Here is a 22,396-nt window from a genome sequence, read left to right as displayed (position 1 = left end):
CTAATTACAGAGAGCGACTTATAAGAATCAGATCTTTTAACCGTACACGGTACCTACTCATACCCTTAATCTGATAAGGTCTTCGCACGTGCCTGCAGTCTATGTAGATTTTCAGAATAAGGCTGGGAAAGAGATATTCCTTCCTCTCTTAATGTAAAAGAATAAAGATAAATTTAAATTACGAATCTTAAAAAGATTACAAAAAAGTGTGTGAGGCGGTTGGAATAGACAATTTAATTGTATTAAATAAAACCAAAAACCCATTTGTTTTACTAAACATAACACGCTATTTTGAGTTCGAGGGCTTTCGTTAAAAATCAATGTCTTACCACTATTATGTGTGAAGTGTTAGTCACATTTTAAGTAGTTAAGAAAACGTAAAAGTTAGACAGTAATTATTAAAGAATATTTTTAATATTATAAAAAGGAAAGAAAACAAACATAATGCGTTGAATGAGTATTGCAAAGTTCTTAGGAATAAAAGAACTTAAGCGTTTTGCTAAAGTACAAGTCGACAATCAAGTAGAACGAGGACTGTTTTGTGGATATCATCAACACGAACGAACGCACTTAACTAAAGTGGATCTCGGCAGACTTATGGAGCTATCATGTGCTCTACAATGGATATGGGGTCTATTAACATAATCTGTAATAGAACCTAATACCGGTCGCCTTTATGGGGAAAGCTGCCGCATACTGTAGACCGAGAGCTCAACAACCTGCTCTGCCTTATCCGTAACACTTACAAACAGCTTCTGTAACATCATGCAGATGTTTTAAAGTTAAACTACATAATAGTGTTTTTGATATGATTAAATTTCAAGTGTTTTTACAGGGAATTGTATCAGGGGGAATGTTATGTTTAATTTTGATTTAGTACTTTTTGGGTGAGCGTAATCGAAGTCTATCCATCAGGTTGGTTGGCAATCGATGGTTCGATCACGAGAAAAAGGAATATTTTATTTTTGGTCAAAGATCGGTATTTACACGAGTACAAACGTATTGATTTTGTTAGCCATTTCGTAAAGGGACTGGCAATTTTAAATCCTAAAGTGTTCCACAAAAAGTGGATAAAAATTCGAAACACTGAGGTTTACTAAGATATTTACTTCATTCTATAAAAAGCTTCAACCATTACAAAAATTAGTAAAATAATCCAAGGATGCTAAATAGAATCACTATAAATTTGGAGACTTTCTACTTTCACGGAGAACGACCAAGGCATAATTTGCCGTTGTGGGTGGAATAAGCCAGTGACGACTAGCTGACGCCGGGATTGACCCGCTCTCCACGGGGCCTTGTAAGAAATGCTGGTCGTACCATGAGGTATTTTTACGACCGCCGAGGTCCATTGAGCCCACCCCCCGCCGTTCTCTGTATTCATGGCCCTCTAATGGCGTATGTCTTGATTCCAACTCGGCCTGGATAGAAAAATATTCCCGGATTGCAAAAATAACAGATTTATATCTTCTGGTATAGCACAGGGCTGCTCTTTTGTTCCATTGCTATTTCCTTGGTCGTAGTCGTATCTTAGATGAATCATGGACGTATTTTATTTTATAATATTTACATTATTCTTTGTTCTTCAGGGGGGCTGATTGTTCTGAACTGTTCACTGAAGAGTGTTCTTCAGAAAGCTGTAAAGAAGTGCTTTATTTTAAGTAATTAAACTAAAACACAAGTTTTGTTCCAAACACCTAAACATGTTGAAGTACAAAACAAAGTCCTTTTCCATTTAATACTTTTAACAATATAAAATTGTAAAAGAAAGTAGTTTGGACTTACATTTCCATGGCAAGTCATGTTTTGAAGTAAATGACAGTTAAAAATAATGTTATAAGTGTAGTAAGCAAATATATAATAATATAATTTCACCTTTATGTCGTTGCAACTTTTTGTTTCTGGTGTGTACTTGCTGTGTTTGCTTAGCCTATAGGTATCATTATATGTAGCCAATGATTACAGAAAACAACCATTTATTCCGAATACAACTCCACTTTATCTATCTTTTCTCAATTATCATGAGTGAAGTGAATTGAAGTTTAGAGATAAAACATTGGATTTAGAATGCATATTATCTTGCTGATAACAATATTTAAGAAATAGACTTTGTTTAAATACTCTTTGGACAATATATTCTACACACGATTATGCGAAATTACGTATACAAAAGTGACTGACTAGGTACATTGAAACCACGTTATAAACACACACCACGTGGCTAGGTACATCGAAACCACGTTATAAAACACACCACGTGGCTAGGTACATCGAAACCACGTTATAAAACACACACCACGTGGCTAGGTACATCGAAACCACGTTATAAACACACACACCACGTGGCTAGGTACATCGAAACCACGTTATAAACACACACCACGTGGCTAGGTACATCGAAACCACGTTATAAAACACACCACGTGGCTAGGTACATCGAAACCACGTTATAAAACACACCACGTGGCTAGGTACATCGAATCCACGTTATAAAACACACCACGTGGCTAGGTACATCGAAACCACGTTATAAACACACACCACGTGGCTAGGTACATCGAAACCACGTTATAAACACACACCACGTGGCTAGGTACATCGAAACCACGTTATAAAACACACCACGTGGCTAGGTACATCGAAACCACGTTATAAAACACACCACGTGGCTAGGTACATCGAAATCACGTTATAAAACACATCACGACAAACGATAGATATCCAAACCAAATAGTTTAGGAGTTAAAATATGTAGTTTGAAAGTAGTTTTTCTAGTAATGATGTAAAACGTTCTAATGCTTCTACTTGTTACGGGCTACCTCTTCGCTAAGTGTTTAGCTTGCGGGCAAATATTATTACTTGATATCAAAGTAATTATAATAATATAACGCGACCCACAGCAGTCGGACCAGAGCGGGACAGTAATTTCCAAATAATTACTGAAACCCGTACTGGAGCTGGAGCCCTTATTACGTATGGTAATAAAATAATTTTACATTGCAAACACATCGTAAATTAATTATTACCGGTCTGTCATGAATACGGAATTTCGGAAGCATATAAATTATAAAACAAAATGTATGAAGAAATACAACTAATTGAATATTGTTAGACATGATAAGTGTAATTTGAAATTGAGAGTCGTTAACTAGTTTTTCTGATTTATAACGATATCTTGTTCATTATACTCGCAACTTGCGATGTAATCAGCGCCCTAAGTATAATACGAACTTACTGGTCTCACATGCCGTGTGCAATTTATTGCCTTTTAAAGTCAGTGGATGAGAAGCGTTTAGAATCACTTAAATTGGAATCGGCTTTTTTACCATCCAAAAGTGTTTTTAACTGTATATTTATGATACGTTAGTTTACTAATGTATTTGAACGCTACATTTGAATTCTGTGAAAATTAGTTAAATATTATAATAAATTATACATAATTACAATGTTTGAGTTATGCTTCTTACGGTTACTCGCTTGTTTTGATCTCCCATTTCGTTATTAGAGTTCCGATTTGGTAAAGTTCGGAATATTCAGTAAGTTTTTTTTACATAACGCACTAGCATTCTTATAATGATTTAGTCATATAGCTTTACCGTTAACTACAATTACAGAATTACACTCATACTATCCGTTATTATTTACGAAAAGAATTAAACAATTAGTAAATAGAATTTCTTAATAAAGAATTATTATAAAACGTGCAAGTCACTTGAAATGGACGTAATGAATAATGATTGATATAATTCATTTTTATATAAAGAAAATCCACAAATCTTTATTAATCCACAAATAATAATAAATCTGTAAAGATAATTACGGAAGATAATACCTTTGACACCAGTTTATCTTTTTGCAATTCAGTGTAAGATGTTTTGTTATATGTGTAAACTGCCACACAAATTGTAATCCATGTTTCTTTCTTCAGCTTCGGCCTCCAAACCCACGTAAATTCGTGCCTATTTCCGTAGATTCTGTTTACCCGTCAAAAATGACGACTGGTTAACTGTGTCCTCCTCTTGTTTACAACGATTAACACGCAACTTCTAAATTGGCACAATTATGTCAACATGTTTCCACCTCGACTAACCACTTAGAGAAAATTAGAATGTTACTAGTTTTCTTACAAAATGTTATTAGTAAAATTAATAGTAGCCTACGTGTTCGGGCAGAATGTGTCGACATTTACACGAACATCTACTACGCTTGAGAACCTTGAGTACTGAGTGAATACTGACCGTTTGTATTATTGTGACATGAAACGCTTTACATTTTTAACTATTAATTTCATAAATTTTGTTGTAAAACTATTAGAGATAACTCATTTCAGACGAGTAATTCTATTCAGTTTTGACACTTTTATACGTAGGAAAAGAACGATTTTTATAGAAACGAAATATTTTTGTAATGAGACAACTCGCAACATTTTGATGATCTTCATAACCTCAGTTATTTAGACAAAATATTTGCAAAAACAGTCTGTTGTCAACTTTAGTCTTATAGGACAAAATTTTAATTTTGAATTTGAGTACACCCAGCGCTTGTATCCATCTATATTGATGTTACCCTAGTATTTTTACTTTTATTCAAAGTATACAGAATTCTATTGAACCAGTTCCAATTATCGGTAATGACACTTTTAATGATAAAAACTCGTAAAGAATGTTGACCACATTCTTACTAATTGCTTCGAGTTTCTAATCAAACATATAAAAACTGATTCCCAGTACTCCCCAATGAGAATTATACAAGACTATTCCATTTATATAAGGAACGTACATAAATACTTTAGATTATCTTAAAATAATTTATAGAGTTAGGAAAGTTACACGTACGGTATATAAAATTATAAATAATGAATACAAAATTTGTTCATAACACACCAATCCAATTAACAAAAATATAATGCAGCGCATGCCTTAAAGTTTGTACAAGGCCTTTAAATAACGTTTAGATCCGTACACCCAGTTATCTCAGGTGTTCCTCGTATCTTGCTGACATGTGTTCTTCCACGGAACCAAATGACAACTCTATCTCGTCGTAAGAGTAAGAGGTTCTTAAGCATCGAAGAAAGATCGACTAGAGGTAACATTGCTGTGCCGATAGGGATTCTCACATTCTCGTAAAAATAGATATGAATTACCGTATTATGTGATGATTCATAACAGTTCGACTTTAATGTTCCTCATTAAATTATTATGAAATCAAAATTTCCAGACACTTGTGAGTGGAAGTATCCTCTCTGAATATAAATCGCGCAGATTCACCACCAATAAACCCCAAACTACGCAGTTAGATATCGGAGGCACACTTAACCTACTTAACTGAAGAGACTCTTGAAGCACCTCCAGCATCTCAACACCTTGTAGCAGCGTGTTATCTGGGATGGTGAAACCTATGCCGCAATGGCCTAGGAGGAGCGAGCGCAAACAGATAACAGAAGATTGATGTCGGTTCTTCAGATCTAAGTTGTAGGGACCGCACTGAACACGAGCTGTGATTTCTGTTATCAGCCGGAAATGTTTGCCCACCTGCTCGGTCTGTGAGAACAACACTGGCTTCCTTCAGTGGCCTCTCTCCATCATCTCTTGCAGAGATTGCGGGCATCCACTTGACCCAGATCGTCAGGGTCGTAGGAGGGTGCAGTGGCCTCTCATCTGGATTACCGGAGTACTCCTCAAGATTAGATAGGAATGTGCATTATGCACTGTGTCATTCTAAACAGAGATTGTGGGTAGGAGTTCGACTGGGAAGATAAACGGCCTTCAACCAATTTTCTCGAATTGCCGAAAATTATTTTCACTTTAAATAAAGAGAGACAGAATTTTAGAATGAGAAAAAAACATTTGTTTGAAACCCAACACAAGAATATGTATAACATACGTTTATAGAGAGTTCTATTAATATTGTTTTCAAAAGAAAAATCAAATTTAGACTTGCTACTGAGTTTAGTAAGTAGGAACAGCCAACAGAGTTCGCTAGTACTGTGCTAGTTTCCACCGATGCTAGGTTCGGCCATCAAATCGCGCCGTGAACATTACATAATAAACCAAAATCAAATAAAATATTTATATTTGTAACGGCTTACTCTTTTTTACGAGTAATTTAATAAACTGCCAAATATGTGTTTCTCTAAAGCATGATATTTCCTAAAATCTGTATATTTTAGTACAAGTCTAAAGTAAATGGGGATTATTGTAAGGCAATTGTCCAATCACACTATCAAGATAAAAACGGAAAATAATTCTTGTTTGGTTGATACTGCGTGTTTGGAACACCTGCTTACAAGGGTGATTCCTTCCATGGAGATCCAAGAGCTCCCGAGGATGGTCTAACGAGCTGGAGCATATTATGGAGTTGAGTTTCTACACAATTTGCGGTTTTGAAGAATGTTGCTCTTAGCCTTTGAGTTTCTCCGTCGTTTAGTGTTGGAGAGTGCAGGGCGGACTGCTAGTAAGTGAATGATCACGATACACTTTCACACCTAATGGCCACGAGAGGTGACATTTCAAAGATGACTTTCACGCTGCCGACCACTGAGCGTACGGTCCATTTTTAATGTGTCGATTTATCAAAATGGCATTCGTGACTGCTCCAACATTGCGCAATAAGTTGAACTACCGCAGTCGTAATATTGCGTAAGGTGTTGTTTTACATGTTGGCAAGACAGTCCTTAATGATTACAAGCTAATTGTGGTTTCTGCAAGTATTATGTGATTAATATATAATATAATATATGTGTACTTGTTTTTAACGATTAAATTATTCTTTACTCAATACATTGGTGTATGATTACATACAAAACAGTTTTTTTATGTATGAAAAACATTAAAAAGCTTCGGCTATACATTACAAAGCATTACATTGATTAATATAGTTTTTAACAAATATTTTTTGTTGAAATCTTTCGTGATTATTATTTATTTTTTATCGGTTGAAAGTAATTTAAAAAAATCACAAGTTATAGGTAAATGGGCTAGTTAGTAGCCAAACTAATCAAATTTAACACGCTTGGTGGCAACAAAGAAATGGCGTGCAACAGTTTTATGTGAAAAAATTCCAAAGTACAGAAACACAAAATTATGAAGCAGTTAAAATGTTTGTCGTAGAATTACTATGATTATAAATCCCTCTTCCCCAAATTTGTTCTAATAACGTATTTTTAAGATGTTCCTTCAAATATTTTGATACACACACAGAAATATTGAATGAAGAAATATACAGGCTACATTCAATGAACAGGAATGAACTTCCAGTAACTAAGATCTGTTTGTGTTTCAGAGTAACCCGTACGGGTTAAAAGAGGGCGGCACGACGGCGGACATGACGGCCTGGACGAGTGCGGGCCTGCAACCCTCCACTGGGTATTACCCTTACGACCCTACCCTGGCGGCTTACGGGTGAGTTCTGGCACAAGTTTACAGCTTTCAACTTTTACTGTTTACTTGTTTGCGCGCTTATCAATTTTGTTTTATAGCTATACACCTGATGAAGTGAGCAGATTCTAGTTTTCGAAACGTTATATTTCCAAGTTGTAACACGTAGGAAAGAAATATCGTGTCAAAAATAAACTTTTAACAAATTGATACAATGTATTTGAGAATTAAGGTTTTAGTTAATACGCTATATTTAACAAAACAACTTTGAATCTACCACCATTGTGTTTTTTGTTGAGGGGTAATCTATATATTTAATTTATTGCTTGAACTTTGCTCTCTATGGGTGATACTAAAGTAAATACTCGTATAATGAGCTTTGCAAGGATTAAGACAATTCGTGCTGAGATGGGCTCGTGAAATGCTTCAAATGAAGCATATTTAACTATTAAATAGGTAGGTATTTCATTAAATGCCAACTTAGGTTAAGATAAATTACGCAATTCGTTTTGGGAAGCATGTAGGGGCTTCCTTTTAGGTATGGATTTAGGATTTTAGAGATAGACGCAGATCCTTAAAATCTGTTCTACACCTTTACTGCTTAATAAGACCCTAGCACAGGTCAATGGCGCATGATGGCGCAATGGTGCAAACTAAGGTTAAAAAGGATATATGCCTCACGTTTTCCGTAAAATATTTGGAATATTTTATGATAAAAATAAAACCTCTGAACCTGTTATTGATAGAGTTTTTAAAAACCGCAATGTTTGGGTATTCGATATCTAATTATATCCCTGGAAATTAAATCAAACCACAAGGGTGGATATCGCCTTAAAATCCCAGTGGAAATAATTTAATGACGAAGAAATTAAGTGTGGTGGACGATGGAGTCTAAAAGTGGTGAAACTTCATTTCCCATAAATTACAAAGTCGACACTCTATATAGGTTTTTCAGACTAGTCCTTGCTAAGTGCTATTAACCTCTCAGTTGGTTCTAAGCGTCGTGCAAGTTTTTGTCCCTAAGGCTTAATCTTAATGGATACAAGCAGTTCGCGATGGGCACTGCAACTCAGCCTTGGCTTCATTCTTGGATAAGTTTAGGCGATTAGTGTCCAAAACTTCTCCGGAGAAGGCCACATGCAAATTACAAATCTACAAATAAATTAAAGCTGAAAAGTCTTCTAGTTATAGTATGTGTGAAATTAATACCGTACTTGCTAAATTTGATTAAAAATACATCCTAATAACATTTCGCCAAAAAGTTAAATACTAAATATCTTGATACAGAAATTAGTCATACAATAAAGCAAGGTTTCGGTAGTTTTTCTCAAACTGCCCCGTAAAGAACTACACTATACTCGTATACAAAGTAAAATTATCCCAACTGGAAATTAAAATACTAAACCGGCAAAAAGATGTTATTAATATGTAAATATTTTATGAATGTTCGAAATTAAAGGAAAACGACAAGAATGTTTGAAATAACAATTTATAACTCACTTGTTAATATGATAGTCGTATATCAAATCATTGACTATATCAAACTAATCCGATCATCATATCGGGTGTATATAATAATTGAATCGGCTGGGATTTTCTCCCCGGCTGTTGTCACCCCTCTTCCCTCTAGAAATTATAATGGCTTATCATCGTGATAAAAAAAGGATTTTCTTCCTACCCCACTCACTCCCCTTCAGCGCTCCCCTAGCACTTCCAGAAACCTGCCCATACGTTTCCTTTAACTTTATAAGCCGTTATTTTTTTATCTCGTCCCACTCATGAAATATGGGATCACGTGGCTATCACGCAGCCCATTCTTGACTTCAACAAGTTGCTTTCTTTACCTACAACCAGGCTACACATCTATCGATGCTTTGCTGAATTTGGTAATTGATCGAAGTAATTTGGAAAAATTTAAAATATGTGTAACGTACTTAGTATACTAAACATCTTTGCGGTGAGTGGTTTCTAACGGCCATGAATAGGACACATTTTCAGGCTCTCTCTTTCTCAGAAGAACGATTTCGAAAGTCCTGCACGACCCCTTGGTAGAGAAGAATATTGTGTTAGAGTGCGAAGATCTCACAATCTTTGATTTACGAGTTCGTGGGAGAATCTTACTAAGGTCCCTGACTGAACCTTGTGCGTGCACTACATTAAAATGAGCATTATAATGTTCCCAGTAGATGGATGGACTACCACACAGCCAACGTGTGATGGGTTGTTAGAGGTCAGTATAATCGGACACATATATTTACCTTGCTGCAAGTGACATTCTTAGAAAACCATAACTATATTCTGCTTAAGTCGTCAAACGCTCGCTTTGACAACTGAAATAAATCAATCAGTGAAACTTAACTGGTTCTCGTGACTTCACTCACTGGACGATTGTAACTCAACTACTTCAAGGCCAACTTTTTATGAGATTAAGTCAAGTATGCTCTCATGATGACTAAATGTCGTCGAGCATTTCCCAGTCAGAACTGGCTGAGAAGTCTGGTCTCGGGCAACGGGAGTTTGGCGTTGTCATTTGTCAATACAATCCCACTAATTCCTAAGCCCACATTACAGTGGGTCCTTATAGAGTTTAATCACCCTTGGATATTAGCAATTTTAAATGGATTGTGTTTCCCTGCGAGGAAATTTAGATAGGATATTAGACCCCCAAATTACGTAATTACTTCCTCATAGGGTTCATTCACACTTTTATATTAGCAATTTTAAGTGGATCGTGTTTCACTGCGAGGAAATTTGATAGGGCATTTGACTCCTGAGAAATTGACAAGGAAACACACATTTGGATTGCGGTATGCACAAGCATCAAGTTAGTACGAGATGGAAGGTGGACGAGTTGGTAGGCTTTACTTCAGTGCCAACTCCCCCTGGCCCCGTCATCCTCAGAAGATACCTTTTAGATCTTAGAAAATCCGTAGATATTTTCCTCTCTCTTAATTACATAGACACACTCATTACTCATCTCATCGCTCCATAAAATTTATTTTATCCCAAATGTTCAGAACATTCCTTGAGATGGAGGGAACTTTTGAGAAATTAGTTTATATGTCTCTCTCTTCCTTAATAGACAGTTGAATTAATTCTTTACTTCATAGCTTGATAAAAACGATTTTATGACAATAAAAAGAACAAAAATCAACTCCTACAGATGGAGAAGAGGCCATTTACACACATACAGATCGTGCCCACCAGCATGAGCCATTCAACTATTGTGATGGCGTAATGGACACAGGTCGCTGCATTTGTGCAAATGGTATATAATTTGGCCGCGAGTAATGGCTGGTTAGAGTCGGTCAGGAAGGGAGAGGAATCGCGGGTGTGAGTGGGCCAATTTGAGGGAAATCTCCCGCTTAAATTACCCCGTAATAATCCTAGAATCATTCAATGTTGTTTTACATAGTCGACGGCACCTGTCAGACTTTGGATTGATTGCCTTCTCGAGTCGGAAACCGCCACTTGATAAGGTTCGTTGTGGAAGTGTTTCTGTTGTTTGATTACATTTTGTGTAAAATACAATTACCTGCTGTTATGAGGAGATGTGAATAATTTTGTGGTTCGATGGTTAAAATCTTAATGTAACTTAAAATTCCACAAGTACTTATACTGTATATGAGTTTCCCCGGCCCGAAGAGTAACGACGAAGCATCGAAACTGCATAAGAGCTGACAAAATTTAGCAGTAATAAAATATCCTGATAAATCACAGTATGGTATGCCTTAAGCTGTACTTAACTCTGTTAACTGTATGTATTCCAGTTTAATTAAAAGCATATTTTAATACAAATTCAGTTATTTACAAGTTTAAGAGGATGGAACGAATTCCTTATTACAACAATGCTACAAGCTTTTACGTTGTCATAAGTTGAGATTTTCTTCGCATTCCGTAGGGTGACCTGTTCTAAAGTGTTATGTTAAAAGTTGTACATAGGACACAAATTTGGAGACAACGCAAACATTTTTATGTAGGCTAAGTAGTATTTGCCAATGGTATATGTGCTAAAATGACCTAAATAATCATGAATAAACTTAGTAATTTAATTATATTCTTTGTAAAAAATAACAATATTTTTATTAACTACAGATTATTTTTAAAACAGATCTGTATTAAATACGTGATTAAACTGTATTTTTGCAATGGCGTGAATTAAATATTAGAGTGAATTGAATAACCTTACCCATCCCAGGTTCAACTGACCGAATGTAACAACTTTTCTTTCCCCTTAAACGTCAAAAATTAAAAATGTTACATAACTCTAGTAAAGCTTTTAATGCTTTAGTACAAGACTAGTACTTTGTGGACAGTGTTATAAAAGACATTTTTCGATTTAACAGAAAGTTTACACAATTACACCTCCATAATGAACTTCACACAAATAATATGAACGAGGTTAAACGGACGCCGCGCTGGACTGGTGGAAAATATCCTGGCCTTGAGAGCAACTCCAAATAGACCGGTTGTGGTTTACACTGAATTTCAAGCCTATAAGTAACTGGCTTGAAATATATCGTGAATACTGGACCCACAATAAGACAGGAATAGCTAAATTCTTGACCAGCAATACAGTCTCTTCATCCCTTCATAATAAAATGACTAATTAAGAATTAATGGTTTTGAATGGTGGAAAATTTAAATCCTGAAATAGCAATGTTAAGATTGTTAATACAAACTGATAAGTTGTTACAGTTTAATGAATTTTTAACATGGAATTTCTAGTAAGCAGTCGGTTAATGGTTAAACTGTATATTTTCAGTGCCAGAATTCGTGAAAGAGCAATGGTGGCACTTATTGAAGCTAGTTGGCTCACTTTATTACTCAACCGGGCCAAAATTATTTCAACAATCGACTAAAATACGCGCGCATTCCATTCACCGTGAATATCAACCGCCACTAAAGCGCTCGGAGGGACGCGGCGCGGCGCGGAGGTTGAGACATTAGTGACGGCGCAGCGGCCGCGTGTTGTGACAGTCTGCCAGGTTTGTTGCTGGCGTAAATATCCCGAGGGCGAGGCGTCGCCGGGGGCGGGCGTTAATAAACACTTAGCCGTTAAAGTCGGCCGGAGCGTGGGTGGGAAATAACGGATCCGGAGCGTCGTAAATCGCCAAAGCTCAAGTCTTGCCCTCGTGTTATAGCGGTGAGATCTGGCTACTTGGAGACAGGTCCCGGTATGTGAAGCATCTCAAGCGATCACGATAACGTGAAGCTGACCTTAGGTTGTCCTAAATTTAATGTCATTGCACAGGGGGAGCCTTATCACAGTTGTTTTCCTTCTGGGCATGAGGATAAACAGCATATAGTGCCGCAGAAAGAGAGCTTATCGCTTCAAGTGGAACATGATAAGTTGCATGATAAAACCTTCTCGCCAAACTCCAGTTACCTTTTGCTTATGGAGAATCCTGGGTGAAACCTCTCTATATAAGAAGCACTGACTGAATCACTGGTATTCATTAGTCTTTCACCACGTCAAGCAATCGCGGCTTGGGATGTTGGGCTACCAGTATATTCCGTAGGATCCTGTGTAGGAAAGACAGTAGTCCTCCCCAGGGTCACCAGTACCACTTGACCGAATGGTCCAAACACCCTTCGTGAAGTATTCATGCAGTACTCCCGAAACGGTTGCATTCGTTACAACATTGGTTGACACGCGGCAATCATCACAGAGGACGAGGAACTGTTATCTTCGAAATTGTTTACAGCCTCTTTGATATTAATGTTACACCAGAGAGGGCCGTGACAAAGAGTCTCGTTCCGACTGGATTATGATAGCCCAGAGTAGACGGAATTCGATGGCACCTGTTAATCGGGACGAAGCAGGAAGGTGATGTAGCGTACTCGTGAGTCCTGGCTGGACCCACTCAGACTAAGGAATTTGCTTTCTCATATTCTCTAAACATATAATTCAGGTTTTATTCATTCAGCAATACACTTACCAAAGTCTCGTCTATACAACGAGGTGTCAGGGTTACGTGACTGATTATGCCATTGTAGGTATCATCATTATAGTTCTCATTATTATTTAAAATAACATGTTTTTATTCATGATATTGATAAAATAATAAAAGTCGTTCAGCATAGCTTAGGGCTTAGGATGCAGCTCTCTAACCGATTACCAGGATAGATCATAAATATTTGCAGATAAGTTAGTGCAATAAACGTTTAGTGCAATAAATTAAAATGGGTCTGGCGTAGAAAGATCCCTTTCAAAAATGGATGATGTTCAGAATTGTTGATAATACATTAAATTTAATGGAACTAAACACATAAGTGGAACTGAATCCGCCTTAATCTGTAGGTTTAGTGTCTTTGGAGACAACAACAAAAAGATTACATCAGTCATTTTTCCACATTTTACCTAGACGTAGGTATTGCCGCTAGGCCGTTAAGGTGCATCTTGTAGAGAACACGAACGATAAAAGGGGTGTCGATGAGAATGGCTGATGTTTTATGGACGTTATTCGGTTGTGATAAGGCAAAGTCTGAGCATGCTTCGCTCAGCGCTCGCGTGCACGGCCGCTACCGCTCCTAAATTAACAGCCTTCATGATCACCAGTAGTTTCGAGTGTGTCGTGTTTACATCGAATATAAAATCGGAAATGTACGTTTCAGACGGATCACAGCGCCATAATTCTACGCGCTAGCTGTATAACTCGCGGTTTCGGCAGCACGGTTCTCGCATCCCGCAGCCGCCGCGGCCAGCACGCGACCTCGGCTCGCACAGTCCGAGTCTTAGAGGCTTGTCGTTGTTTAATTTATTTATCGCCCAATCTCCCCGCGGACTCTCCACCAGATTAATCTCCGCCGCTATCTGGCGTATGTCGCAGCCGGATAAACAAGTGTCGCTATAATTACCGCTCGCGTTTCTCAACTGGGAATTCTACGATGGTGCAGACCGCTGCTGTACCGCCAGAGCAGAGCGTTATTTAACGCTTAAATAATGAGATCGCTCTATGCATAGCATATGCATTTGAGGCGAGCGAAACCTTATCCAACGAACCAGACAACAAAATCAGAAGTTTGGACGGTATCTTACATTAGTTTGTTATTATCAGCTATATTAATATACTTAAAAATGAAAAGGTGTCAAAATGAAGGGGAAAACTGCATACAAATTGTAAAAGGTCAACATTCGACATGACACTATATAATTATAAATTTACACCAAATAAATTTAAAAAAATAAAACGCTTCAATAAGTAAAATGGAAATTTATTTCTTTATTTTTGTAGTTTTGAAATTAAATTAGTTGAACTTCAATACGTTATTTGTTTTAGTCTAATTACCAGAACACTGTCTGCCACGATAGACCACCCCACAGCACGTTCTGAAGATTTTAAAATTATCTGCAATTGTTGCGACATATTCTATTTACACAGTAAATTTTACTCCATGAATAATTCTAACACGTGCTTGCTAAATCATGGAAATGCTGAGATCAAAATACTTGCTCATTGCTAGTTTAATATAGACGTTTTGTCAAAATTAGATAAAATCCCTTTAGAGAATTGTGGATGCAAATCCTTACTGAATCGATTCTTTCGATTACATCCTTGCGCATGGCAGTGGTCCATGATGATCATGCAAAGTAAGGATAAATAAGAAACCGGACTCTTCCTTTTAATTAGACAAATTACAATATATTTAGATAAAAGTAAAATCTCTGGAGACTACGAATTAAAGACCATGTCGACAGTTAAACGAGGACGATGGTTTGCTAAACAGACTTTCTCCGTTTAACGCAAATTATGAATAACTCCCCTTTAAAATTAAAATTATGAATGGCTTCACTTGTTGAAGTCATAAATTTCATCAGTTGGTACTTTCTGGGAACATCTTGTACGCATTGCTTAAATTTGTCATTTATTACGGCTATTTAGCAAACTGGCAGGCCAACGTCGCGTTGTGGTGTATTTCATAGATACTTTCATGTCATCGGTTTAAAATGTCTCTGTAACAGGTATAACATCTGTAAGGATCCTCCAAGAGCCGAGAGGCAATTATGAAAGGTAACTCAAGTTTGAGCCTTTATAATACAACACATGAAGAGTCAAATACTCCCATACTGCTGCTCGGAGAAGCGCCAACTCCTGTTATCTGGAAAGTTTAAATCACTGCAGGCAAAAACACAAATCCCTTTTATTAACGACAAGAGACTAACTTCCCTTGTAGTTCTCGGGGAGAAACATTTTCTTGAACCCGTTTCGGTTTAGATGTGACAAACTGGAGTACAATACGATCGGGGGCCGGGGTGCGATGCGTCGCTCGCGCCGTGGCGGGTAATTTGTTGGGGGCGGTAGTTCAAAATGGCGGACCTGTTATCGATCCTGGCGCGCCACGCGGCAGGTGGTACAACTACAGCGGCTCTCTTCGCGGCGCGGCGTCTACACTGGTAATCTTGTCCCTACAAAGACTGGAGTCGGAGTGAATTGATTCCTACAGCCCCATCCCTCCGCCGCAATCCACAACCCACCCCCCGTCCGCCCACTCCGCCGTTCCAGTACTTTGTGGAGCGATCTGTGTAAACGATTCCCTCTTCCAGCCCTCCCGTATTTCCCGGTGTTCCCTAATTATGAATATAAAGTGCTTGCGGTGCGTGGGCCACATTTGTTTTGACTTTTAAAAGCGAAAATTCAGTACAAACGTAAAGTGTACTTCTTGTACTCAACAATGCTTAGGTACACTTTATTGTTTATCCTATTTGTAATAAATGACTATTTTTCTATAACTGTGAAAACTAACTTTAGAGAAACGATAAACACTGGTGTATGAGAAGAGAGACGTAACAGTATTTGTCGCAGAAAGTTTTTTCCCCAAAGTATGGAAACTATCAGAAGTGATCCACAATCATTGTACTCGGCTGTAATATTAATATTCTTATCTAATCCCTTACTGCAAAGGCAGAAGAGGTTGAACTTAAACAAGTTCATACGTCAGAATGTAAAATGAAATAAAACTAAAAATAATTATTTAAATGGAAAGAGTTATAGCAATATTGACAATATCCTGAAATGAGCAATATTGGACTTATCAATTAACAAAACAATAATTTTTGTTGGCAGTTGAAGAACATAACAAATTTATCGCTAAACCTCTCTGCAGAGTAAGAAAATACATCTCTTCAGATTAAAACAATCATGTAAGAAAAAGTAGTTAGCACAGAAAAAATCGATAGCCGTTAAATAGTAGGCCTAGTGGAGGCCGGACTTAGGAATATTAAACACGCTAATCAGCCGATGTTATCGGGCTGAAATTATAGAAGCACATGTTGTACAGTCTTCATGACCAGCCACGTATTGATATGCTGAATAAATTACTATTAATTGGTAAACTGCCTAAAAATACGTTTTATAAGGAATTAGCATAAACAGGTGACGGAGTGGCGTGGCGGGGCGGCAGGTGGATAGATGCGATGTCCGGAAACGGTCCGTTAACAAATTTGAGATGTCCACCTTTCCTGACTGACGGAACGACGGAATCATGGCGAGGTAACCCCGAGACGCGTGGAACTGGACCTATAAGCCACGGCCCACATATAATGGGGGCATTAGTCTCGTAGTGTTGGCTTTATTAATAGATCTGTTAACGTGTTGGCTCTCTATTATTCCGGACCATTTATTACAAGAAAAGAAAAATGGCTTACACGTCCGGTGAATTATTTCGGACTTCTTTCTTCGGTTTTCGGTGTCCCCGCCGTGCCGACCGCGTCATTGAATGACAGCGATCAAACCTTTCCATTTGTCACTATCGGGGTGAGAAGTTATTCACCTTTTATTTCAGATGTTGTTACATGCGCTAGAGTTCGTTCTTTCCGGTTCTTTTACTCCACGATCAAACAGGCGTTACAGGATGTAAATGTACGCCATACAAATGAACTGTTAATATTGATACTTTGCATTCTCAATATGTCAAATTTGATCCATGCAAATGCGCTGCTAGGTCGAATGAAAGGTGCAGTAACAGTGTAGGTTTTAGTTTCATGACATTTCTGTTGATGGACCACTGTAAAGGTATAATTGACGGGGCTGACTTCGGAATTTTTAATAGCGACACAATCGTTGTGGTGTCACGTGACTTGGGCATGATTCCACCCAATGATAAACGGTGAATGATTTGATTCGCTGAAATGCCGTGTCTACAAAATGCGAACAAGTAATTCGCTTATTGTCGCTAGTTCTTCCCATTACAAATAGATTATAGAAGTGACTAAAGAAGCTGTTTGCTCACTGCTTCGCAAATCTGTTATGAATATCTTTCCTACGACCTACAACAGCTATGCTAAAAGTACAGTTAGTCCACCAAAAGTACCAAGCGCCAGCCAGTCAAGAGTCGTTAGTTCCTAGTACAAAAAGACTGTGAATGATGAGCAAAGGACTTGTTTGCTCACTGTTTCAACAATCTCTTATTAGTATCCTCGAGGAGTGTTTTACGTCATGTGGTATGCACGCTACGAAGTGGTTAAGTAATATGACAACCATTTGTTCAGCCTAACTTTTGACTCACAAGTACAGTTTAGAAAATAACAACACTGCAATTTCATCGCTTAGTTTAAAGGCGGGGAATCTTGTCTTCTCAGAGTGGAATATTGAATCTCAAATCTAGGTCACAAGAAACCACAAGAACCAGAAGAATTCTCTGATGTAGTAGCTAGAACTCCATCAGATGGACCAACATAACAGAACTGTACACGCTGCTTGGTCAAGTACCAATCTTAACCTACTCCACGAGTAGGCCTCCGGTTGTGGATGGAACCAGTCGTGTTTATCCATACTTTTAAAAATACTTATATCCTCGATTTCAGTTTATGTTCCTGTGATTGTACAACAGTGAAGTGAATAGAAGCACCTACTAGAAGCTCATATTTAAGCTTAATAATCTTAGTTTGAGTCAGTAATATATGAAGGATTTTCAAAGGGGAGGAGAATTTACTTTCCTATAGAGATACTGAAAATACCTCAGTAAAAAACCTGTGATTGTAAGTTATGTCAGGTAAATATTATTTGGTTCGCTTCTGTGTTAATAAAAAAACAGGACAATCCTCTGTCAAACCTTATTCTGCACGTCTTCGTGTGCCACTGGCCTGTGGGAGAATTTCATGAACCAAAATAAGGGGGAGAGCGTTACAATACAAGGCCAGTGGTAGTGATAAACAGTGCAACGTTCACATATATGGTTTGAACCTGCGCTATTTCTAACTAATATCCAAAGTCCGTTGTCTTAGAGCGCTCGGCAATCGGCACTCCCTTGTTTGATTGCTTTAGCATCGGGTCCCGCCACTTTCCTTCCGGAACAAATCCCTTAAAAACGCGTCTGTTACGATCGAGAGTATTCATACGTATAATTCTATGTCGACTGTAGCAAGGATTATTGCCGAGTTCTCAAAACACAAGTTCTCGCACGGTGACAGAGGCGAGCAGTAAATGTGCAACACAAAACGACAAATCAGTGCCAACACGTCCCGACGACAAAACGACAACGAGCAACGACAGAGGTGTGACAAGGACGGAGACTGAGAAGCCTGACAGACTATGTTCTAAAAGCTCTATTTGTTTTTCCCTATAAATAATGTATCGTACCGCGGGAGCCGGGGGTGGATCGATTCTGTGTAACAAGCCTGTGTTGTCATAGCTACCGCAACGTCCCGGCGCGTTCTATCTTCAACCCTTCCACCCACAACCCCCAACCCCCTCCCCACTTTCAGTCTCGCACAAGGGCTGTACAGGGATCACCCTTTGTCGAACAGGGCCGGAGGATTAGTTTTTGGTACTTACGTTTTGTCGCCTGTTCATCGCGTATACGTGCGAATATTGCTGCTACAGCTGTTATCAATAATGAAAACTGGGACTCTCCCACCCCCCCTGGAAAGTGGATAAAAAGATCGCACCGGCACACAAACTATTTTGTTACTTCCTTTGTACACAAAGAGTATGGTGAAAGATGTATTGTTACCAAATACATTTATGTTACTAATGAGGTGGCGGTTGCTAACAGATTGAGTATGTAGAGGAGATTTGTTAAGCGAAGGAATGAATATAAATAAGTTTACCCATATACAAACTCGGAATGTAGAGAGAAAAGGCAACACATTCGTATAAATCACTTATTGGACTCGTATAGAAACTATAATAGGATATAATGGATTTTGTAACGCCTCTTGTACAGTTATGGGTAATAGCATCAGAGTTGGTTTCTAATTTGAAATTTAAAACATTCCACTATAGTTTACGGTACATATTAGAAGTTTGCTATAGTTATGTGTCGTAAGTTTTATGCTGCAAGAATGTTTAATATTTTTGTTACTTTAGGGAACTATGGCAGATTTCAGGTGCTCTTAAATGAACAACGAACTTTAAAATAATTGTAAATTTCCTGGAGAGTGTAAAAAGGAAAGCTGATGAACTTGAATAGGAGTACTAATATGCTACATAAGTAAAATATGATGTATGTCACATTTATAGAATATATGAAAAATTTACTTTTTTTAGTCAGTATTATTCGACTGGATTACTTTTCAGTTTTGAAAACTGAAAACTGGATGTGAAGAAATATTTGTACCGGCCCGATTTTTAATTGCACCAAAACAACGCCCTCGTCAGAAGCCGTCCATGTATCATAAATAAACCCCAGGGAGGGACGGAGGGAGTGAACCCAGAATATTAAGATGTTTTAAAAATAACGCCTCCCCACAATTAATTGAATACCACCTAAAGAGTTAATGACAAGAGCCAAATCCCATTAGCGAGTCGATTTATAACCCACCGTCCATTTAATTGCGGGCGCCGATACCGGTCAGCGGGACAATTAAACCGCTCAATTTTATGCCCCATATAAATTAACCGAGCAAATTAATTAGGTATAATGCGATATTTATTCGACCGTTCGGACGATAGAGTAATACCTGGGAAGTGCATCGCGCATCACGTTATCCGCGAGGAAGTCGGCCATTACGGTTGTGCGCCACGTCCGTGCGTGGCCTGCACGTCTCGCTCGTTATCACGTCGTAAATATCATTGTAAACGTGTGGATCTGGACGAATTTGCATCGGATTATTTCAGAATATTCCGACCACGGTCGCGAGCAGCCTGGGGATAATTACTGTTGCCACCGCTGTTATTTAGTTTAGACATTAATGATGTGAACGTGGCCGCTCCGCGAGGCCGGTCGCGCCGGTTATCGCCCAATCGCTTCCGCCATTCTTGTCACTCACCGCTGCTCTCTTTGTAACCGCTGTTGTTTCCCTAATAACGCTTCATTTCTAGTGCACAGCTGTCGGTCGCAGTGTATCACACAATACTGCATAAGGCTTGGACAACACACTGACCAATCACAGCCAAATATCTTAACCCTCGTGCAAACCGCTGTTCTTGATGAAGTGGTTCCACAGAGTTGTTCCAGATATTCCTTTATCGAGGAGTGACCTGTAATGAACACGTTTGTAGTACTGTATCGATCGATGTACGACGTTATCTAGTACTGTTCGATATTAAAACAGATTATTGTATTCTAACTCAACAGGTAAGACGTGTCAAATATAAAATGGAACCAGTCGGGTTTTCAAGTTTTATAAATATGCAGTTATAATCATTACAAAGTAAGTCTCATAGGTCGTGCAGGGAAACATTTAGAAAGCTTCGATACTAACTTTGCCCTGTCAGTTTCTGTATTCTCTATTGTTGATAAAGGCAAAGACAATCGGGGCTGATACGAATTTCGACTCGAACAAACTAGCATCAGTCCGTGACACTAAAATAGTGAAAATGGACCAAGCCGTTGTTTCGAACGCCTTTTATTACACAAAACGTGATGGTTGATAATATAGAAATATACATTAATGTTACAAACAGTTTAGTGTTCTTTTTTTCAAAAAGGAATGATCGTTTTATACTTTCACTAGTACTAACATCAATTAGATATATAATAAGTTAATAGGCCATGCATATAAATTCCAGTCCACAATGCAGTCTCATTGGCCTACATTTCAATTCGAAATGGTCATAATTGCGCAAACTGTCAACAAATTTGGTTATTTTATATTCTTAAATGTAAATATTTTAATAATCTGCTCACTTTGCTGTCGAAGATGTCATATTCTTACTTCTTAGCCTTGAGTTGGTTGTGTTTTTATATTGTGTAGTTACTATAGAAGTGATTCTCAGTATAAAAGTGAGAATGTTCAGTCCCGGTCGGTAATTACGCTCTACTAGGGCGACGCTCTCTACCGCGCTTCTGTTTACGTCTGCACGGCTGACAGCCCCAGGGGGCGCTCTCTGCGCGGGGTAGCGGGAAACTCGGCCTCTTCGCCCCCCGAGTCGAGTTTTCTCGGGGAAACAATCAGGAGAGTGAGGCAACGGCGATGTGAGGCAGAGGGCCGCCATCTTGGGGGCTTTATTGGTCCCTGGCTGGAGTGTCGCTGTTTAATAGGGGTGAACCTCCCTCTCTCTCTCTACCCCCCACCAGTACCACCGACAACACATGTGTGGCACACATACACACAAGCAGGACACAACTGTGTTGTCACCGTTGTAAACAAGCTTGCCACAACATCTCCATCCGAGCCTGGCTGTAGGAGGGAGACAGAGAAAGAGAAAACGCGAATGCTCTACTTCTCCCTTTTTAATTTAAAGTTGATTTGCTCCTATTTGCATTAACTAATTTAAAACATGTCTTACCTATAAAGTGAAATATAAATTATTCTTTAATTTAAAGTAGGATATTTAGTTATGTGGGTAGTGGCCTTTTTAACAAAAATCTAGCATTCTGCTGATATTAAGTAGTGTAAAGTAATAGCCTACGGACTGTACCGTATTTGTACAAACAAGTCAAAGTGATAGATTTTTAATGAAAACAGTAATAAATATCCCTTCTGGTATAGTCGGAGATACGGCTAACGTCCTAAAAAATAAAATTTTATGCAAATTAATTGTTTTACAGTTAATTTTTCTATTTCTACAAATGATAATCTACTTCGTTTGGAGCATAAAGTGATGTTCAAAATATTAGCTTACTGTTAACTC

General features: G+C 38.1%; 1 protein-coding gene across 3 annotated transcripts in view; it reads left to right on the top strand.

Moving 5' to 3' along the window:
* The window catches only part of LOC124365784 (homeobox protein araucan), a 185,644-nt gene that overhangs the window by 135,771 nt on the left and 27,477 nt on the right, over nt 1-22,396 (top strand). For all 3 annotated transcript variants that reach the window (XR_006922745.1, XR_006922747.1, XM_046821803.1), the window contains one exon: nt 7,282-7,400. Coding sequence is in view for 1 of the 3 variants with exons in the window: in XM_046821803.1 (XP_046677759.1) it covers nt 7,282-7,400 (119 nt within the window). In the remaining 2 variants the exon portion in view is untranslated. The remainder of the gene's footprint in view (nt 1-7,281; nt 7,401-22,396) is intronic.

This window comes from Homalodisca vitripennis, chromosome 1 (assembly GCF_021130785.1).
Source record: "Homalodisca vitripennis isolate AUS2020 chromosome 1, UT_GWSS_2.1, whole genome shotgun sequence".
Lineage (NCBI taxonomy): Eukaryota > Metazoa > Arthropoda > Insecta > Hemiptera > Cicadellidae > Homalodisca > Homalodisca vitripennis.
Note: the sequence above shows the minus strand (reverse complement) of the source record. Positions and strands in the feature narration are given on the sequence as shown.